General features: G+C 41.2%; 1 protein-coding gene across 13 annotated transcripts in view; it reads left to right on the top strand.

Moving 5' to 3' along the window:
• Positions 1-19,232, top strand: part of CELF2 (CUGBP Elav-like family member 2) — a 507,313-nt gene extending 488,081 nt beyond the window's left edge. For 8 of the 13 annotated variants that reach the window (XM_046678505.1, XM_046678506.1, XM_046678511.1 and 5 more), the window contains 3 exons: positions 3,724-3,921; positions 8,263-8,406; positions 11,448-19,232. In XM_046678505.1, coding sequence (XP_046534461.1) covers positions 3,724-3,921; positions 8,263-8,406; positions 11,448-11,575 — 470 coding nt within the window. In that variant the 3' untranslated portion in view covers positions 11,576-19,232. The remainder of the gene's footprint in view (positions 1-3,723; positions 3,922-8,262; positions 8,407-11,447) is intronic. The other 5 variants (XM_046678507.1, XM_046678508.1, XM_046678514.1 and 2 more) reach the window with 2 other exon arrangements.
• The last annotated feature ends 1,007 nt before the right edge of the window (positions 19,233-20,239 follow it).

The following is a 20,239-nucleotide window of genomic DNA, read 5'->3' as shown; positions in this document are numbered from 1 at the left end:
TCTTTTTTTTATTTGGTATAAAACCTAGCAGAGTGGCTTGCAAGTAAATGTAGTTGGCTTATGGTACTCTGCCCCCGATTCTACGTTTTAGTACCATCTTCATAGTGGCCATGGTCATGGTCATGTTCATGGTCATATTTGTGGGTGAGTCCTTCTCTGTCATTTTCACAGATTTACTCAGTAATCTCACAGCTCCTCAGATCTCCATCCGTTGAGGCCCTCTGGAGAGCAGTTAAGTTTAAAGCACATAGCAGTGAGGATAGGCACTAACTTTATTGATAGGCCATTGGTAAGGACCTTCCCTTGGTGAGGTTTGCCACACCTTCCATTTTGTTCTAGTCTTGCTGATCAAATAGCAAGCGTGGGAGTCTAGATTAAATGGGATGCAATGATCCATCCATTTGGCCTTTTCAAAGAAAAGCCCTATTCTTTTAAGGGGAAGCATTTCATTCAACTTAACCTTCTTCCAACCTCTGTTTCTGTTGTCCAAAGTTTTCAGATGTGATCAGATACCAGCAGCTGAATTGACAAGTGCTATCTTTGCTATAATAATTATTTAATGTAGACTAACCTCAGATAATTCACAGGAATAACTCTCAAAAGTTGAAATCTTTCTTTGATGGTTCTTCAAATTCTACCAGGTAATCCACTACCCATTCTGCTTGGATTTGGCACACACACACATCAAATTTTCTGGGATAGTTTTGGTTTTAAATATTCTCAATGCACTTGTACTTGTTAGAATATTTACCCTTATTTTTTATTCAAAAGGATGGTTATACCGTGGAGAGGAAAGCCCTGGGCTGCAGAGGCCGTGGCTACTCCCCTCTTTGGCATCAACATCCCTTTTACTTGGTGCCTCCTCGACCATCTCCTTCCCCATCCCAGGCAGGTTAAGGCCAACCAGGACTACCTCCCAGACACGTGGAATCAGCTGAAGCAAGCAGAACCCTTCACAAAGCACATTTGCCCTGAGGTATAGTCCAGAAACACAGCCAACCACTGTGAAAGGTAGGCAGGAACCATGTGTGGATGTAGCTGGCATGTCCCTCACTAGAGCTGCAGGCCTCACAAGGACTCCAGTCCTGAAACATCCAGCCAGTCTTTCACGAGTATGAAGTTCATTCTGCTTCTATATTTCAAGAGAAAAAAAAATTGGCAAAAAGGGGGAAAGAGTTAGAAGTAAAAAGATAATTCTCATAACCTAGACAATTAAAAAAAGGTCCCATACCAGAAGGGAAGGAGCCAGGCACCAATGACCACTGCAATTAAATACCACCTGTGTGTCTAGCCCTCTGGAGAAGCCAGGTTGTGGAAGCTACAGATCACAGGAAGGCACTCAAAGGTCTCACATGGCAGGGCCTGAAAACTCTGAGGCCCTTAGCTGACAGGGTACCGTGGAGACGCAGTGCTCTCAACCACTCCATTGATGGCAGGGGGATCCGGAGACAGTCCTCGTAGTGGAGCCTCTGTCTTCAGCCCGTGTTTGTCAGACAGCTGTGCTCCATGTAGCTGTCAGCCAGCGTGCACACCAGGAACCATACGCCTTGGGGTCTAAGTAGGGTAGCAAGTCACCGCTCACTTTCCTACTAGAATTCTCTTCCTGCCCATGAATCCACTCTTCCAGAGGGCTGAGCCCATGACGTGATCATCTGTATCCTTAGCACCTATTGACAGCCTGACAAAAATGAAACCAGCAGCACTTGTCAACAGTTCCTGGCTCTTCTTGGGTTATCTTACACCCTGTCTCTGAAAAGAAACATTGATGTTTCTTTGCATTCACACAAATATTGGGAAGTGAGAATGAAATAAGACCAAAAGGGGAAAAGAGAAATAAATACTCCCTACCTCTTCAGCAGCCATAAGAGTAACAGGGATGGAGAAGAAAGGAAGCACGAGGTAAATGTGATTAGTTGGTGTCTGAGGGGTTGTTTAGAGTAATTAGGAGGACAAACTATTTCCAGGCTCTTTAACAGCACTTATTTGCATGATGGGAAAGAATTAGGGAGAGAAACTTAAAGGAGAGTCAGCAGGACCTCTGCTGGCCAACACCCTTTTAGCTTAGCTTGTGTTTCCTATATCTGCAAGAAGTCACTTCCTTCTTCAGTAGGCTAGTTACTCCATTCTTGTGTCCCTCTGACTGTCCTTGCCGCTCCACCCCACCCCACTCCTCTGCCTGAGCAGACAGTACTTGGTAACATCACCCAAGGCCCAGTTCTGTCTCCTCAAGCCCCCCAGGGAAGAATACCAGACAGAGGCACTATGAGATTCCTCTACTGTAAAGCCATGGGGTAATTCATATCTTGTATGTAGTCCTTTTAATCTAAGAGAGGAAGTTTGTCAAAATAACAGAGGCACGTATGGACTAAGTAAAACATTCCCCACCTCCTCTATTTCCTGTGGATGGCAAGCCAAAAACATTGACGGGAGTGTTGAGGTATTTAAGGATTAGATTTCTCTGTATAATTTCTAAGCCTCCTTATCTTAGTTCCCTATTCTCATTAGACTTACCTATTTTTTTCCCCAGTTATCTTTGCTATTTTAATTGTCCTAATCAATAGCCCTAATCCCTTCAAGATTTTCATTAATGTTTTCAGTAAGTTCTTCCCAGAAACAGATCTTTTTTTAAAATGTTTTAATCATAAAAGGGAACTAAAGACAATTATGATGTCACCTCTTCCATTTCCTGAGTTTATATGAAAGTTAACACTCTATAAAGTATTGCTTGTTTTGACTCAGTACTCAGGGAAAATGTGACACAGTCAGCAACCATAATAGAGCAAAAGAGCAGCCAGGATACAAGGGAAAAAAATCAAAAAAGTGTGCTGGCCAACATCCAGTTCACATCACTTAATAGCCAAGATCCAGCTTACAGACACGTGTGTCACTTCAGTTGAGTGAAAAACATGACATCGAGCTCTTTCACTGGCAGAAACCCCAGTGACATGGGCACTGATTAATATTCCTATGTGTGTCTGTTTGCTGCTGAAAATGGCCCCATTCTGTTTCTAGCCCTTCATACTGAAGAAGGAACTTCACTTCTCTGCAATTAGAGGAAGGATCCACATTTTCTCCTATGCTTTAATTCTTAATCAGCTCGGCTCCTCCTAAGGTCCTAGTCCCTGACAGCATCCTTCAACTGCTTAGGAAAGCCGGTTAATGGAACTGCCGATTCACTGGTTTATTGAGTTCAGGGCTTGTCTTCTCTGCCACTTCCTCATCCGACAGCTTAAGGGAGAAAAAAGTTTTATTTTAACCTTTTCTCAACCCCTTGAGCCATCCCATGGCTCCTCAAAGAGCCCAGTAAATGGATTTAAGTGTACAGATGTTACAGGCCTCTGCCACTAATGTGTTTTTACATGCTTCTAGGCTCTAAGAAGCAGAAGGCTTTTATTTTAAAAAGATAACAACAGTACTTGCCAGTAGCACATTGCATGGAATTACAATGTGTTGTCTAACTGTGGTGCCTTGGTGAATCGTGATCAGTGGCCTGGGGAGTGAGGGTTATCATCACTCGGGGGGGTTGGTTGTTGGTGTTTGTATGTTCACCATTATTATGATTTATTACTTCATAGTTTCGTTTTTGATTTCATGTTGGTTGAATTGGTGTGCTGGCTGCATGCACTTGCTGTTGTACTTGTGTCAAATGATTCTCTAACTTCCTTTGGAAAGCACTAATGAAAAGTGCTATTTCTCTTCTCTATTGTTGGGTTTTTTGTAAAGTTGCTCAAATGCTCTCAGGTATGGCGGCTCTGAATGGAGGACTTGGCGCCACGGGCTTGACGAATGGCACGGCGGGCACCATGGACGCCCTCACCCAGGCCTACTCAGGGATTCAGCAGTACGCAGCAGCGGCACTGCCCACTCTGTACAGCCAGAGCTTGCTGCAACAGCAGAGCGCTGCGGGCAGCCAAAAGGAAGGTACGTGCCTCCCCACGGCCCAGGGCAAAGGGGCCGCATTCGTCTTTAGAGCAGGTTTTCAAAAAAACTAGATTGAGCCAGTATCATAAGAAAAATCGTTTTATTGCCAGTACTCATGGGTTTTTCTAAGAAACTTGAGAAGCGTAGACTGTTTCAATCTTCTTTCCTATGTTTCATCTACCTTTTTAAGATGGATTTCTCACCCACTGCGTGCTTGTACACGCTTACTTAGTATTTGCTGCCATCAAGAAATTGCCAGCAACCTGCTTTCCCAAATCAGCATGGACCACCTATTATTTCTCCCCTTACATATAAACTCCTGGGTAGTGGGAGGGATGAGCTGATACTGTCTTCTGTGGGTGGAGTGCTCTCTCTGGCAGGTCCCAGGTTTCTCAGAGTCCACATCCCCTGGGGTTGCCTCTCAGTAGACGATGGTTTCCAGCTTAATGATAAAATCCACTGTTGGGATTGACTCAGTCTTTGTTTAATTGGGGGTTTTCTGGGGAAGCAAATAAGTGATTGATTGCCTTGCTTCTCTGCCAATAAAGCAAGTAAACGTCAGGAAGTTAATGCTAAGAATAAATTAAAGCTAATTATAAAGTACTGAGCTTGTCCAAATAAGGAGAGCTTGTCTCTTTTTCTTTCTTCCTTTTGGTTTCTTCCTCCTTAATTGAAGTTGCTTTAAAGCAGAATCTGCAACATGATGTTTATTCTCTTTGTGACTTGTCTAGAAGATAGGAAAAGAAGCTAGAGTAGAGAAGAACTGCTAAAGAAGTTTCTTTAATTCCTTTCCCTTCTCTTTTATCCTCACCCCATCGTTGCAAACTGTTTGAATACTCTGACTTTCAACATGGTGTTCTATAAGAAAGAAAATAGTTTTACTTTGTAAAGTGATAAAGGGGACACAGCTTTAAATATACTTGTGTAAAAAAAAAAGGCTTTTTCTCTTTAAATGAAAGATATATGAAAGTTATTTTTCGTTATTTGAACTTTCTCTTTACTCTTAGTTGACAGTTATTGTAGATATTTTAAAACACGCAAAACTGTTCAGACAACTGCGCTTCCCCTGACATGTGGAGACCCTACGTCAGAAACACCAAGACTTCCCAAGGAAACGCCTGTATTGAGGTCCCTTTGTGTGGGGTCTACCATGGTGACAAGTAAGGGCAATAGGAGGGGTCCTGAAAGATAATGATGCCCTCAGAAGAGACCATGGAAGCCAGTTCCCTCCCATGCAATTTAGATAGCCTGTGTCTCTAGAAAATATCAGTCAGTCGCCAGCAGACTCAAAATTTGGTCATTTAAGGATAAAGTCTGGGCCCTCAAACAATATTTTTCTCGGTTGCTTCACCCCAGCCCCCTGCCCTAAATCTCCATGCCTTGAGTTTTAGGGATTTAGGGCGTGTGCAGGAGTGAACCCTCTGGGATTAATGTAAAATAGGTGAAAACAACTATTGCCAGTTCCACATTATTTATATTTAGGTATGCAGGCTTCCAATAGCATGGTTTTAGGGTTTCTTATCTTTTGGTTGGTGGTGGTTTTGGTGTGTGCGGATATTTTAATCATCGCTCGCCTTCTCATCTGATCTCTTCTTCCCCGCCCCGTTAACGTGTGCTCAAAGAATTCAAACCATCTTAATATGAGTTTAACTAAGACATAATTTAAAAGGCAAGTTATGCTGGAAAAAAAACCAATTAATTCCACTATGAAATCGATTTTTAGATTTTCTACTCTGTAGTTCTATGCTTTGGTCAAGAGCGTTGACAGTCAACTTGAGGTATGTAGTCATGTACCTGGTGTATATTTAGCCACAGGAAAATGAGCCTGTCTGGCTTTGTAAAGAAATTGGTTTTCATTTTTCCCCAGCTAAATCTTCTGCAGGGTTATGGCAGTCCCCGCAGCTCTGAATCCAGGAAAGGCGGCCACCTTGTCTGCCATTCCTGAATATCCTCTCACCTCGTTCATATCTTCCCATCTTCTTTTATTTGCAGGAGGCAAGTCACGCACACACAAGTAGGTAGAGGCTCCAGAGACCCAACAAGAAGCGAGCAGGCGCGGGCAGTCTGATACAGACACCCCAAGTGCTTTTTGCTAGAGCAGATGCCCTGTGAGAAATACAGAGGATGAACTCCTAACCAGCTGGGCCCAACAATGTGACATGGAGAACTCTCACAAGTTAAAATAACATGTACTAGGAGAAATCTGAGCAATGTACTAAACAGCTGAGGAGGATACATAGGTGAAATCCTCAAAAAAGGGGTTTTTTTCCCTTGGTATCTATAGCAATAGCCACCTTCTGTGCATACGAGAGGTTTTTCCATATCAAATCACCTTTCTCTCATTTTAGAGTTAAAAATTTTGGCAGTTTGCAAAGTCAAACTGTTTCTTGGTGATGAAAAGACTGGAGGGTCTACAGTAGGAGATGCTCGTGGCATTTTTTTCCTGGAAAAATGATGAATAAAAGGACAAAGCCTCCTTTTGAGTTTACGTGTCTTCATATTTTCTTGGTCTCCCTATCTGGCACAGATACATTCAGAATGTAGAGCCTTCTAGAATGCCAAGATTATCCAGGCATAGCCAGTAATCCATCATAGTGCATTAAAATTGCATTTTACCTCCAGGCGGTGAGATGACTTCAGAATCCAAATTGGGTCCCATTAATCCTCATTTGTGCATTTGGCCCTTTTATTTACAAGGAACATTAAATCTGGGTAGTACCAGATTTGCCCAATATACATATTGCAAAGGACGCGCGTGGCATGTAACACTCAGAACATCCGTTTCCAGTGTTTTGGTTTTGCATCTATTCATATTAAGTTTTAAGTTTTTTAAAACCAGGAAATATTTGGGGACCTAAGCCCTGCAATTGTGTCCTTTTACATACAGACTGCCTCCCTTGCACTGGAATGCAGATGTGTCCATGGAAATTGTGAGTGATATAAAAAGTTAAAGTGGTCAAGTAGACACTTAGGAAGAAATGCTTCATCTCTGTGGCTTCAGAAATTTGCCTCAAGAAGTGTTCCTGGTGAAAAGTCCCATCAATGAGAACATTTTTTCTTAATTGTAAAAGAAAAAATGTTCTAATGAATGGGACTCCTCACTCATCATGGTTATTATTTTTACAAAGTTCCTTTTCCCCCAGTTTTATTTTTCTCTGCCCCGTCTCTCCACTCAAGGGCACCCACTGCAGCCTGTCTCCTGGGGCTTCTCAGTGGAGCAAGCAGTCCTGGTTCCTCTCCTGTGAGTGCCAGTTAAGGTTCCATGAACCAGCTGCAGAGGTTACTTCACCAGTTTTTTGAGCTCCCTTCCCTCCCAGACACCATGCCACAACATTCTAGAAGCATCCCGCCCTGGGGCCTCTCCAGAACCATATGGGGAAGGATCTGCAACTACCCCCAGTGCCCTTCAAGCTGGGAGGCATTCTTATCCCTTATATATGAGAAGATGATACCTTCCATCAGGTCATTTGGAGTCCCTCCTTTTTCTTTTTTGCTTCTTTTAACCTTCAACTAGTTCTTGTACAGGTGGGTAGAGAGATGGGAGAATGAAATGGGAAGGAACTTAAGAGAGCTTACCTCTCCCGCCGGTATAGCTAAGAAGATCCTCCCTATTCTTCCCTTCTTTCTTATATTTTCTGGAAAGTAATGGGTAAGAGTGAACAGCTTGGCTTAGCCTAGTCTTTGACTAGCTTCTGCACCTCATGCACTCATTTCCAAGGCCAGTTCCCAGTGGTATAATTCCTATCACAGTTGGGAAACTCTAGCCACCTATTTTTCCCTGCCTTGACTCATAGCCAGTCATTTCTAATAAAGACGGTTATTAGACTGTGTGTTAAGAGATTTGGCAAATCAAAACTGGATGGATAATTAGGTAAATGATTGAGAAATCCAAGCAGCATTACTGCTTTATCCATTATTCTAAATTGCTGCAATTTGCTTAGAATGCACAGGACACTCTCCTCCAAGAGAGAGTGTACGCACACTACAAAACATGGCCGCCCAGCAAAAACCCACTCTACCCCATGGCCCCCACCTTCACCTCCATGAAGGGGAGTTTGACAATATGTGCTAATATGCAGTAAGCAAACGTGACCCACAGAAGATTATCAGTGAAAAAGAAGCCATTCTTAACCAGTCTCTCTTTGGAAATTCAGAAAATCTGAAGGATGATTGCTTTCCTAACAGACATCCCAGCACTTGACATAGATCCATCTATTTCATCCTCTTTTAGAATGAGAAGCCCAGATGCTTAGCCTGTCTGTTGTTAGAGCATTCCTAAGAAGAGGCTTTGGGATCTAAGAAGCGAAGAATACCTTACTCTGATTTTTTTTTCCTCTTTAGGTCCAGAGGGTGCAAACCTCTTTATTTACCACCTTCCACAGGAGTTTGGAGACCAGGACATTCTGCAGATGTTCATGCCTTTTGGAAATGTTATCTCTGCTAAAGTCTTCATTGACAAACAGACCAATCTGAGCAAGTGCTTTGGTATGCAAAAGAAACCAAGCTAGAATATTACCCTGCATTCCCAAGTGAGGAGTCATGGGACGGAAAATGTAAATGGCAAATAGTTCAGAAGTCAGGATAGGGCTTTCCCTGTGTGGTGGTGGTTCCTGGTTTTCTGGATCCATGTAAGCAGATTAGGCAAAGTCGTTTAATCGAAAGAGAGAAAGGGCTGTATAAAAAGGAAGGATATGGGAAATGAAACTAAATGCCCATGCATTAGGTAATGTATCAAGGCGTCTTCCTACATATATCTAACAATGTGTCATTGTAGAGCAACAGCAGTTTCTTTAAGCCCCATAGACTGCAGATGGGAGTACACAGTCAACAGACTGTAGCTTTGGCTGTCCTGATACAGAATAGCATTGCAGACACTCTGCCACTAATTCCTTATTCTTCCAGGGTCAGTATGACTCAGACACTGTGGTTGTGGGTAACACACTGTCCTGGGGGCTTGTTCAGCATCCTGATATACACACACACAAACGCACATCCCTTCCCAGTTCGTGGTCACAGAAAGCACTGCCTTAGACTGGAACTCAGGAACCTGCAGACGGGATCTGCAGGGACTGCCTGAGTGGATGGAAAACACAGGAGTGTGCAGGTATTCCCAGAACCTTGGAAAACCCAGTTCCTCAGCACCCCACACTATGATTGCCTGCCTTCCTCAAGCAGCCCAGACTCTGCCTCCCAGGGCAGTTTTCGCTCCCTGAGAGAGGAAGGCAAGCTCACTGCAGGCACTAATGTTTCACAGCAGGAGAAGAGCATTCATTACACCTAGTTCTTGTTTTATTTTTCAAACCCTTTTGGTCCCCAAAGTAGTTATAAGGTAGAATGTTCAGACTATGTATACTCGCTTGGCAAGTTCTGGCCCAGTCTGGGATTTTGCTTTAACCACTCCTCCAATTTAATAATTCATGGTGGTAGTAGGTAGTAACAGTAGCATAAAACAAAGTAGAGTAGATAGGGGCCAGAGGAAATACAACTAGAACTGTATGGCATAAAGAAAACATCAAAGGTAGCGGTGGCTGTCGAACAGCCAAAAACCCACACTTAGTATTTGGCTGACGTAATGGGCAACCAGTCTAAAGAGAATGTGCTGGCTTCTAAAACTGCATTATCATAACGTCTTTCTAATTTCTGTGCCATCACCTAGGAAGTTCTGAAGCCTCTGTTTTTAGGGGAATGAGTGTGTCGAGCATTTAAAGGCCCTTTTTTTACCCCAGCGGAAAGGCTGTCAGCCTGAACCCATTACACTATTGCCGCTGCCGTGGCGAGTACATAAACCGCCTTGTAACGGCTCATGAGGGAGTGCAGTGGAAAGTGAGCTGTTACATGGGGTGTGTGCGTGTTTCAGCATGAGCTTACCTCTGGGAGCTTCCCTGTGCAAGGTTTTGAGCCAGACTTTTATATTCCTCATCGCGGAACAATGTCCTGGGCTTATTTGGAGATTGGAGAGGGACTGGACTTCGTGGTTTGATTTTGAGAAAATATTTACTGCCTTGAAAAGAGATCCTGTCGGCCCACAAACTACTTAACCAATGTGTTCATAATAATGCAAGCTATAGCTGTGTATCAGCAGACACTGGTATTTAGCATTATGGACTGTGTTTTCAGTTTCTTGCGGTCCCATGTTTGCTGGATTGCTAGTCACACCGTGGTACCCCATTCTAGCCTCTTAGTCAAGTTTCATTATCCATTTCACCCTTGACCCATTTCCGTTCTCTAATCATCTTGCTGCTTCTGGAGAAAGACCCAGAGGGGAAAGAGAAAAAATCTCGGACTCAAGATCGCATTTATTGGGAATTAGGTTTAATAAAAATTTAAACCACCATTTTGAAATACAGCCTGCCTCTGAGGCTTCTCTGCCTTATACCATATGCTCATTTTTACCAGCTGAAAGTATATTTATGGCCTTTTTTTCCTCCTCTAGTTTGTAAAGGAATTTTCTCTTTAGCTTTAACCTTTAATAATAGATGGAGAAGCTTAGTATAGAACCTCTGATGTTCAGAACTGAAATTCAATCAGTATAATAGCTCCCTTTTGATCCAAAACTAAGTAGGAACTGTAGAAGCTCAGCGTTCACTGAAGAAAGCTCTGGGTGACCGCCCTACAGCTCCGCTCCCCCAGCCCTGTGTTAAAACAAACTGTGTGATCAAAATTCTGTTTCTGGGTCTTCAGTGAGCATCCTTGGTTCTTTTTCAAAAGCGTGCCCTCCCTGCCATTTTGGTGGCAAGTGTTGGTACAGAGAAGACACTGGGAATTCTGTTAGGAGGGTTGGTAAGCTCCAAGCTGTTTAGACTGTTTATTCCCCAAGACTCTTGGGAGTACAAGGTAGCAATTTCCATTCTGTTGAATTCAGTGGAGCTTTGAAAATGGAAGTTGAGATAAGGAAAAAGGCCCAGTGTTTCCCCTGGGTCCATAGGTTCCTCTCAGTAATGACTCCAAAATGTCAAAAATCGAATATAAATTACTCTAGAGTTAATTCACTAGCTTACCCCGTCCTACAGCCAAACAGGCGTGGGCTCTGAATACGGATGGAGAACTGGACCGAAGGACAGGGTCTTTGGCAGCACAGCCTGGCATCCACCTGGGGGCACATGTGAGCCTCTGGGGACCCTTCCAGCCCTAGAAAAGTTACACCACCGCTTACATGAGCAGCACTTATGCACCAGGAGTTCTTTCAGAAGGATTCTAAGGGACTTGAAACACAAACGGAATTGACTCAAACAATGAAGTCTGAGATTTTAGCCTCCTGGGGAGGGGTTTTGTTCTCTTGATACTAAATTACCAGTCCAACCAGCTTTTTCACTGCTTCTCAGTGGCCATTTCCAGTGTTGCCCCTAAAACAGGCCCTGTACGTCCATGGTAGGCGCACAGTGAATTTAGTAAAGTTGAATTGAGACCATGGGGCACTTCCCATTTACAGTTACACGCTCCAGCTATTCCGTGAAGCCCTGGTCCCCTTCTCTACTCGGCTGCCTCTCCATCTTGATTCCCGCCCTCCTTCCCCTTGTGTTTTTCAGGTTTTGTTAGCTACGACAATCCAGTGTCTGCGCAAGCTGCTATCCAGGCTATGAATGGCTTTCAGATTGGCATGAAACGCTTGAAGGTCCAGCTGAAGCGCTCCAAAAACGACAGCAAACCTTACTGATCCTAACCCCAGAGGCTCCCTGCTCTTATTTTAGCTTTCTTAGGGTAAGTCCCACGAGCCAAGCCTGTTCTCAACAGGAAAGGCAGAGGAGGACCACAATGCCAACTTTTACCAAGAGAGACGGTTATTTTTACAATAAGGCTTCCATTTCCCACTCCCACCCCCCAACCCAGTTCGCCATAATTAAAACTTGGGCTACCTTGTTTCTATCAAGTAAACTCCTCCTCCAGTTGTGCCACTGTATTCTCCTTTGTTTTGCAATTTGAATCTCCTTTTACTTTTTTCGTTTTGTTTTAGTTTTTGCTTTAAAAAAAAACCACACATACACAAATAAAAATAAATGACATCTTGAGAATTTAAAAGGCAAACAAAGGCTAATGTGCAATTCTAACTCTGAGACCCCTGGTCCCCCGAGAGCACTGCCTGGAGAATTCACCCCTCCTATCTGCGCCCACCCCCTAGGAGGGTGCCAGCTGATTAGAGGCTAAGGCGGTGGCCCAGCTCCACAGAAAAGCAAGGAGAAGCACTTAAAACAATACAAAACGTCTTTCCACTACATTTGGTTTGTCTTAATAAGTAGGATTTTATTTTAGGGTTCAAAGAAACATGACTATTGGTCAGATTATTACACTGGTTGTCTATTTTGTTATTGTTTTATTTTAGTTTTTAGAAAGGATTAATGTAAAAAAAAGATTTAGAGATCTGTTTCTTAAAGCTACAGGGTTTAAAAATAAAATAAAAATGAGTGAAAATACTTGATGTTTCTTGAAAGATAAATTTAATAATAAATAAATAATACATAAATAATACATAAATAAAAAAGAAAGCCACAGGCCTGTAAATTTTATTTGTAAAAAAAGCATTTCTATTTTTGTACAAAATTTTTACTGCCTCAGAAATAATGGAAGTTATTTATTACCTATTGTTAACTTATTGGGTACCTAAAGAGCAGTTCTCTGTGCTAGCTAGATCCTTTTGAAGTAGTCTCTAGAGGAATCGTCCTAGGAAGGGGCTTTTTTTCACCATTGAACCCTAGGCCTAAAGTTCATGCTTTATCCTCTTGTTGTTTGTATCTGTCTGATTATTTTGTTCGTAACTTCCATTATCTAGTTTACAATTCAGTCGTCTGACTTTCCCCGTATGTTACATTCGTTGAAACTGGATCCTCTCCCCTGTCCCTTGCCAGCCCCTCACCCCAAACACCCGGAATCCATCCCCTCTCCCTCTCTGGATGGATTCTCTTGGGGTTCCATTGTGCTGTGGATAAAGACTGTAAGAAATGCAAATTATGTGGATGGCTCCTAGACTCCCTAATGACCTAAGATTTGCATTAGTTTTTCTCCTGCACCCTTAAGAGTGATTTTGTTGCTGCTGCGTAGATTCTGTGTAACTTTTTACTCTCCCTTGTTTTCTCCCTAGACATCTTCATGCCCGTTAGGTCACCGTTTGCCTAGCATGTCCCTGTGGCGTCTCAAAAAAAGTTTCATCGTCCCGTCATTGTTTCTGATGTCTTTCTGACCTCACATCATATTTGGTTCTCCTACTGACCTTTGATCTAGTTTGACCTTTGAAATTTGCATGTGACCTCATCTAGCTATGAATTCTGGGAAGTCAATGTGAAAAACATTGCTGCATTCATGCAAGACTGAAATTTATTATTAGACAAATTAATTATAGAAAAAAACCTGTGGCAAAAATGTTTCTTTCTTATTTTTTTTCTTTTCATAAAACAGACTTGAAAGTATTATACAGGGATTGGCATTCTTCCCGGTCACTGGTAACAATAGCAATATGTGTCCAGGGACACAGAATGTTGGTTTCTAACAGACTACTTCCAAAAACAGTTTGAGAAAAAAAACTGTCTGATTTTAAGTCTCTAGAGGTCTGTAATAGTTTTTACATTTTTCAGGCAGTGTAAAGTTTTTTGATAAGGCCATTTTAGGTGGCTCACTTTCTCATTAAGATATATATATAGAACCACTTTTTGTAGATTAGTATAAGAAAAATATTTACCCTGTTTTGGGGCAAATGCTACCTATTTGTGTCACCTTTTGCTGAACTGACTCACAGTTAGACAATCCATGGTTTAATGCACATGAAATTACCTATATTTTATACTGTCTCAATGTACAGGAGAAAGGTTGCTGTGAACTGTGTTACGTTGGTGCTTCTGTGAATTAAGTTGTGGTTTCATCATGAGTCTTACGGTCTTAATGTTCTTTGTTGATAAGACAAGTTTAGAATTGGTTTACTTAAAACAAAAAAGAATTTCAAAAAAAAGTTGTTTGCTTAAAAAAAATTTCATGTGAGGGGGAAAAAAAAACCTATTCCAGAATAAGTTTTGTGTTGGCTTGTAAAGCATTGATGTCATTTTTTTTTTATTGTGGACTATTTAGATGTGTTTGTGTTCAGCAAAATGTGATTTTTTTTTCTTTTAAAGAAAAAAAGTGAAAATATATAGTGCCAAATTCCAAAGGTACTTCCTTCCTAGAGCTTCAGTGTGTTTCTTGTGAGAAGTAATTTGATAACATGGGTATTTTATTATGTGTTTTGTATAAATCCCTAATATTTAAAAAACAAAAAACAAAAAAAAGAGGTTAAAAAGTTTGTTAACTTGCTATCCTGTGGTCTTGTTGCCTGAAATTGTTATTGTTTGTTATTTCTCTATGATGTTTTTTGTAAGACATTGTATAAGTGCCCATGTCTCACTTTTTTAACCACTCTGCACATCAATGCTGTGACGGCAACCTCACAATGTATTTTCTTCATAATATATGGAAACCTCTAAGGTGAGAAAGTTTTGAACTTTTAACCCTTTCTACCCAGAGCTATCTGGAATGTTGATAACTTTTTATACGGTCATCATTTTAGTTTGTTTTGGGGTGTTGCTAAGTTGGATTTTTTTTTCCTGCATATATCTTCTCTTTGAGTTTTTTACTTCACTACTTTCTTATCTTTGGTTTGAGACCCAAAAGAAAAAAACTCCACCAGGCAAATCTGAAGGAAAAAAATAGACTTTAACCCTCTCCAATTTCTTTTCCCTATATCTTTTTTTTTTTTTTTTTTTTTTACTTTGTATTATTTCTGGTCGTTTTAAAAAAAAAAAAGAATTCTTAATGTGCTGCTGGAATTTCTTCTTCAGTTTTCATTTAAAACAGTTTATCAGATAAACCTTCTGAGGGGATGGTAGATGGGTTCAGCACCTAAATAAACCTTAAAGTCTGTACGCTTTTGAGATCAGGATTAGTGGCATGTTCTAGTTTAGAGTATTTTCAAATACCGTCCAGTTAAACAACAGTCTTTTGAGGGACTTTTGCTTTTGTTTCTTAAATACTCCTAAATAATCAGCCATTGTGCTGGGGAGTCTCTGACCCCTGTGGACACCTGAATAAGCAAGGTGTCTGGAGTTAGAAGCCCTGCCTTTTCATTTATCTTTTTTTTTAATGAAATGCATTTAGGGGGACTGACCATCTAAGTAAAACTCAGTTCTTTATCACAGACACTGACCAAATACCCAGCACCAGTTCCTGCTGCCACTTTTTAAAAGTGCCATATTACTTTGACTTCACGTGAACAGAGCCCCTGCTGTCTTGACAAACCCCAGTGTCATCCCTAGGGCCCCAACGCCAACTCCTGCCTTCCTGAAGCTTCTTTGTCTCTGACGGAGTTCAGAACTGCTGGCTCCCGTTCCTTCCTCCGTTTCCCACTCTCCACCCTCTTTGGTTTAATGTGTGTGGATGTGATAGCCCTGGGATGGAAAGGACTAGCCTCTCATGATGCAAAAAACACAAAAACAAGTTTCCTTCTTATAGCACATGCACTTCTAATGAAAGGATTTGTATTATCCTCACACGTGTTTACTACTGCTGGGGCCTTCCTTCATCCTCTGAGGGCTATTTTGTACTTCCTGCAGCAATCAGCTTCATAACAAAAGTTACCACACCTGGCTCTCATATCCATCCTGCGGTGGTGTGTAGATACACACAGAGGAACACAAGAGAACACCATTTGAACTGCTGAAGGCTGTTCATTCAGAATCTCTTCATTTATCAATTACACATAAATCTCAAAATCCATTTTGTCTGATTTCCTCCCTGAAGGAAACTGCCCTCCTCCGCCCTCATTTCCTTTCACTCAGCGCAGCTGGCAGGAGGCTCAGGGTGGGCACTCGGAGCTGTTTCTTATTCTGCAGGCAACCAAGACAGGATATTTAGGATTTAGGGGGAAAGTCCTTTTTTTTTTTTTTTTTGCATGTTTCATTGTTAAAAAGATAACCCTCCTCAGAGACAAGTTGTCCTTTTATTCACTTTATCTTTTCATATCAAAAGGAAAAAGCTGCAAGGGTGCAAAGGGCCCATGCCAGAAGAAACAACACACAGGGAAACTGCTTTTTTAAAAATCAAGCGTAGAGAATAGTCATTTTTAAACTAAATTAGAGAATTGTGATAAAATGGCAGTCCTCAAGGCGTAACAAGTTCATCTTTCTTTCACCATAGGGGTTAGAGTTCTTTGGCTTGTGCTACTCTGGAATCATTTTACTGTTTCTGTTTTTATTATCTTAAGTGCTAATTAACAAGAAAAAATAAAATTTTAAAAAAACCTGTAGTTTCATTACCTTTTTGAATAATGTCATACAAAAAATGTATTTGTGTTTTTTTTGTGCTGTGAGAATTGTTGTTTGTAGATTAACAATATTTTGTTTAGAATTACAAAATAGTTTTTAAATATTGTCTGAGAAAAGCCAAAGTTAATGCAACCTAGTGGAAACTGTAAGACCATTTGAGTATTGTTTCTGTTTTATTGATGCATTTGGATTTTGTTGTTTGATGGAATTTGAGCCAAAAAAAAAAAAAAATGCAGGCTTTCCTATTTCTACAATTGATTGTACTTATGCATTTTGTACCAGTGGAACTTTTTATACTGGAGATTAAAAAAATGGAAATTTTTGTGGCTTACTCTAGTGGGCCCCCTGACAATGACTGATTTCAAGTTTGATTTCTGGTTGATAGAAAGAAAGTTGCTTTTCTTTTGAGAATTAAAAACTTTGGCTTGATTTCTTTTTCCCTTTGCTTATATCTAGCATTAGAATTTTGTCTTAAAATACAGCGGTAAGTTTCACTTTTTATTCTGTATTGTGCAGTTACACAATAAGGTAATTAGATTTAGAAGTACTCAGTCACTTTAAGTGGATAAATGTATTAGTTAAAACTTTAGGGGTTTGCTTTTTTGCTGTTTAGAACAAAGTTTTTTCTGATTCTTCTGTCCTCATTGTGAACATAACCGTGTAGTTGAAACAGTCAAACTTATTTTTGTAACGTATGTTATTGTGTGATGCGGTTTTTTGCTTCTGTCTCCAATATTAAACCATTTTCCTAATACTTGTTTCTCTCTCTGCGTGTTGTATTGTTGGTAGTCATTATATGTTGGTGATACATCTACACACCTCACTGTTGCACGTATCTGTTTTTTTTCTCTATGTTGTGTAAAAGATACAGTCGATTCCACCTAAGTGAATATCTGATTTGGGGAAAAGGGCAACTGCACACCAGCCACCTCTGATTTATGTACAACAGCCCACTTTAACTACTGCTTCCAAGATTTATACTTTTTTCTATGGTTCATCTAAATAACTGCCTACAGAGTTGGATTTGCCAAGACCTTCGACGGTCTTCTGACCACACTGGTAAATTTCACCTTCTCTTCTCTCCCCGTCTCGCATGGGTATATGCATGCTGTTCTTAACATGCATTAAAAACTGCTGCTTTGCTGCATAACCTCAATAAACTTAAGAAGAAGAGCAGCAGAGCGGGGGTTTCTTTCAATCCACTCACCATTACAGTCAAACTCTTCTTAGACACTAATAACATTTTTAAAAGAGGTGAACTCTCGAGGGAAGAAAAAATAAACTTAGCTGGTGAATAGCAGGTGTGCAAAGGTTAAACTTAAGTCTGTGTGTTGCCATCAATCGATCGATACGTATAGAAAAGTAACTTAAATTATTCATTTTCAAGAGCTAATTGAATCCAGGAGCAGCTTTAATTATTAAAGCTAATGGAAAAGAAAAGAACTATTTCCAAGTGCTCAAATGGAAGCTCTACTGGGTCGGGTGGAGTGGGAGGGGAGGAGTTAAAGGTTCTCATACTCAAGTCTTCATCACATACCGTCCATTTCCAAATGAAAGCTAAGAAAGCCACATGCAGCCACACACTGCCTCCTGAATGAACATGTATTCTTTAAAAAGCCTTGTCCCCCACTATCACTCCAACCCCAGTTATCAAAGAGAATTAAAGAAAAAACGATTCCTTAGACGCCCTCTAAAACGGAAGCCACAGGCCCTCCTCCTCCTTCTGCCCATCTCTTATGCTCAGGAATCTGACTGCTCTCCAAGTGCTCTTACAAGATTCCATTGATGTTTGCTCCCTATGTCTTATCTCTCCTTCCAACTTTGCAGACGCACAAGCTCCATCTAACTCAGGCCACCCAGCACCTGGCAGCCTTCTGGCAGCCAATGAGATTTTCCCTGAAGGTGCTCAGGCCCTCCACCCTCTGGTTTCCGCAGCCCCTCTGGCCCTAGATTGTCTTTTCTTGTTGGCTCAGCAACAGAGGGGACTGGTGAGGTGAAGGAGAGGAGGCTCTTTTCCCCCAGAGGCCGAACACCTCAGTGAGTGACTTCCACCAGCTCCAAACCTGCACACATAGGAGCTGACTTCCTGCCAATACTTCTGCTTTAAATCTCATCAGAGCCTTCATGAGTTTGCCTCTGAAAACCCACTGCTTATGTTAGTGGGAAAAGATGGCTACGGGTGTGATTTCTTTTTTTCTTTCTTTTTTATTTATTTGGTGGGGGGTGTGAGGGAGGGGAGAAGGGGGGAAAGAGGGTGACCAGTTCTTTCCAAGATGCAAGTGTTTATTTTAAAATATATAACTTATATACATCCAGCCTTTGGCACAAGGCAAAATACTCATGCTAAGTAAAAGAAGGGAAAGACAAAGCCAGTTTTTTTTGTTGTTGTTTGGGAAAGCAACAACAAAACCAATAATTCTCCAAAGAAGGGGACAAAGATGCTAGTTCCCTCCAGCACTTAGGACTGTCAAGTTGGTCCCTGCTTAAATTCATCCTTACCATTTGGATTCTGTAAAACCCCGCTGCAGTGTTAGCAAGGTGTGTCTGTTTGCCATGCATGGACCACCTTGGGAAATTACAGAATTGTCAACGTTTACCTTGCTGATGGAAGCCACACGTCTGCCCAGCCCACAGCAGTTACGTGCAACCCATGGGCTGGGCCTCTTAGCTGGCAGGCTAGGAAACACAGTGAACATAAATGTACTGTGAATCGTTCCTGATAAGTGAATAAAACATTGTGACCAAACAATCAGCTTATTCACTTATCAGGAATCGACTGTTCTGCTAATTCGCTGTTCTTGTTTTTCATCTCTGTTGTAGTTCACTATTTTTGCTGTGTTCTGTTTTCTCCTCTCATGCTTGGGCAAAATCACTGGGAATATTATCTTCATGTGACCATGAAACGTTTATATCGAGTGAAAATGATATCTTAACAAAATCTATGCACTTGCTATCAGGAACACAATACTGGATGTGTCTTATATATATTGAACTATATAGTACTCGATTTCTTAAATAAAGCTTAAGAAAGGACTCTGTTGTGTGTAAAGTTAATGTGATTATTTTTCAAAGCAGTGTTTCTACGGGGTATTTTTGTTCTTTTAAGTCTTGAGTGATACAGGATATTTTTCATTAAAATTCTAGCACTGGCTTTATGACTTAATATTCAATAAATTGACTTTGGAAACAAAATGGAGTGGGGGGAAGTTCTTCCGAGTGCATTTTAGCAAGAGACATCTGGAAAACCATCCCCTTACTGATGACCATAGCAAACCTCTAGCCAGGGCACTGTGGGTGGCAGGAGAGAGCAATCCCTTCACCACCACAAGACCCCTGGAAAGCATCCAGAATCTGCCCAAACCTAGAAAACCCACTGCCTCTCTGAATGTGATCTCTTTAGGCTCAGAAGAAAGGGGACAAAAAAGAAAGGCAGAGCCAAGAATAATGCTGGTTTGCATCAATGCTTTTCCAAAAGGATGTGACACTAAAACTGGACCCTGCTGGAGAGCAATGGCAGTTCTATTCAGGACTGCAAAATGAGAGAAGGCGAGAGAAGGTGTTTGATCATTCAGGATGAGAAGGGCAACATTTCAAAGCAATATGAGAGAGAGACGTCCTGTAACAGTTGTGAAGCTTAAATGGGAGGCCTGCTGCTTGGCCATTTGAAGGAACATTTTTGAAATTTTTCCTACAGGCCATAAGTCTGAACAGAATGGTGTTTTCTGTTGAATTTTTTTGCTTTGGGGTTTTATGTTAGATTTGTTTTTCTGGTTTAATGTTTGATTCTAACAAAAGTCCTAAACTTCTACTTTCAAAATGGCACAGGCATCCTAATCCTTTATAAAACAAATCTTACTTGTCCCTGATAATGAGGGACAGAGAGAGCATGGTTAATGAAAATCCACAATCACCATTCTTCTCCCAGTCTCTCCCTCCTCCCAACTCAAACCTCCTGCTCATAAATTTGTCACCAAAACAAAAAACTTCTAGTGAAAGTGAGGGATCAGAGAAATAGCCAAGGGTAGCAAAATCAAAGGGTC

This window comes from Equus quagga, chromosome 12 (assembly GCF_021613505.1).
Source record: "Equus quagga isolate Etosha38 chromosome 12, UCLA_HA_Equagga_1.0, whole genome shotgun sequence".
NCBI lineage: Eukaryota > Metazoa > Chordata > Mammalia > Perissodactyla > Equidae > Equus > Equus quagga.
The sequence above is the reverse complement of the archived record's forward strand: the minus strand, read 5'-3'. Positions and strand labels throughout refer to the sequence as shown.